Here is a 1,848-nt window from a genome sequence, read left to right as displayed (position 1 = left end):
CTAGTAGGCCAAACAAGCTTCAAATGAGCTAAAGCTAAACCATTCTAATGTACTGAAACTTTTGTTTTCTGTTAGTGTTAGATTTGTATCGCCAAGGTGTGCGACAGGTGCGTTTAGAACTGAAGGAAGATTTTCTGCTGTCACGATATAAAAGGGTAGCTTGTTCCAACAGGTGTTTTTGTTGAGCAATATCCCAATATCTCTCTCTCTCTCCTACAGTTCGTTTCACCCCCTCTCTGAACCTGAAGCCCCTCCTCTTCGAGGTTCCCAGCCTCTCGTCTGATTGGCTGTTCAGCGGCAGGGAGTGGCTCTTCCAGGAAGTGGACGCTTGTCTCCGCGGCTCTGATTCGTCGAGCAGCCGAGGCGTCATCATCATGGGCAACATGGGCTTCGGGAAAACCGCCATTATCGCCCGCCTGGTGGCGCTCAGTTGTCATGGCAACCGTATCTCACCAACCGGAAACCAGACGCTGCCCAAACGTGAGTCAACAATATCACATTTATATACTTATTATCAACGGGTAAAGGGTTGGGATACCTGTAAACAACAACAACAATAATATATTTGAACCCTGCTGTCACGCGCTTTCTTTAGGTTGTGCAATACGGCCAAATGCGTTATTATGATTGTTGGCATCTTCTGTTTTACATTATTCATTAATTGTTTGACGTCAGACTGCACATGTATGTCCTTATGCATGCAGAGGGTAAACAAACCCAATGTCTTACTGGAGTTGTTCCATCGCTTAATGAAACCCAGGGTCCTCAGGGCTCTTACATGTTGGCAGGACAAAGGACCCCCAGTGAGTTCCTCCAGACATGAAGACGTCTTTAATTATTCTGAGAGAGACTCTGAACCCTGCTAAGAATAACATAAGGAATATACAGCGGAATATTGTTTTATATATTTTGTTTATGTTATTATAGTTTCTTAAAATAGTTCTCTACCCGTCTAATGGATGCACCACGGCACCAAGTCAAATTCCTCGTATGTCTCAACCTACCTGGTGATAAACCTGATTCTGAAAAACTACAGGCAGTTATATCAACATTGATATTAGCACCTGGTCTCTCTCTGCAGATATGGAGGCTATGTCTTTGTCCCAGGACTCTCTGGGAGGAGGAGGAGGAGGAGGAGATGAAGGAGCTGGAGGAAGCTGTCCGGGAACCCCTGAGATGAGGAGGAGACAGGAGGAGGCTCTGAGGAGGCTGGCAGGACAGGTAGCTCCTGATCTCCTGTAGCTCGTGTTCTGACTCGTTAATGATTTACAAAACTCCAGTACAAGTCCTAAAGATGCCTGTTAGTAACCTGTCGTCCCCCCTCTCTGCAGGTGGTCTCGTACCACTTCTGTCAGGCTGATAACTGCCACACCTGTCTGGTGCCGGAGTTCGTTCACAACCTGGCGGCGATGCTAAGCTCCGCCCCCCAGCTGTCGGCCTATCAGGAGCTGCTGCAGCAGTCCCCCCCCTTGCAGAGCGCGCTCAGTCTGCGCTGCTGCATCCAGGACCCGGGGGGGGCGTTACAGAGAGGCATCATACAACCACTGGATACTCTATACAGAGGTATAACATATATATATATATACAGTATATACGGAGGGGGTGCTGCAACCACTGGACGCTCTATATAGAGGTCAGGCATCGTTAAAACCCTTATAATCAGTCAGCTTTAAAGGTCTATAAACTATTTCTAGGCATATATCACAGGTCTCAAATATATAAAGACATGTCTCTGAAGTGTCCTGCTCCAAACCCCAAACAGATCCTTGTAGCCCCCCCCCCCTCTCTTCCAGCTGTTCCTAAGGACATGTCTCTGAAGTGTCCTGCTCCAAACCCCAAACAGATCCT

General features: G+C 47.5%; 1 protein-coding gene across 1 annotated transcript; it reads left to right on the top strand.

Annotated features, from left to right (window-relative positions):
- Positions 1–219: 219 nt before the first annotated feature.
- LOC104952936 (protein TANC2-like) lies at positions 220–1,563 on the top strand (the record flags this gene model as incomplete). Its single annotated transcript, XM_010779840.1, has 3 exons — positions 220–480; positions 1,082–1,221; positions 1,332–1,563. Coding segments are annotated over 3 exons (633 nt in total), but the record flags the coding sequence as incomplete, so codon positions are not given.
- Between the last annotated feature and the right edge of the window lie 285 nt (positions 1,564–1,848).

This window comes from Notothenia coriiceps, unplaced genomic scaffold (assembly GCF_000735185.1).
Source record: "Notothenia coriiceps isolate Sejong01 unplaced genomic scaffold, NC01 NC01_scaffold00020824, whole genome shotgun sequence".
Classification (NCBI taxonomy): Eukaryota; Metazoa; Chordata; class Actinopteri; order Perciformes; family Nototheniidae; genus Notothenia; species Notothenia coriiceps.
Note: the sequence above shows the minus strand (reverse complement) of the source record. Positions and strands in the feature narration are given on the sequence as shown.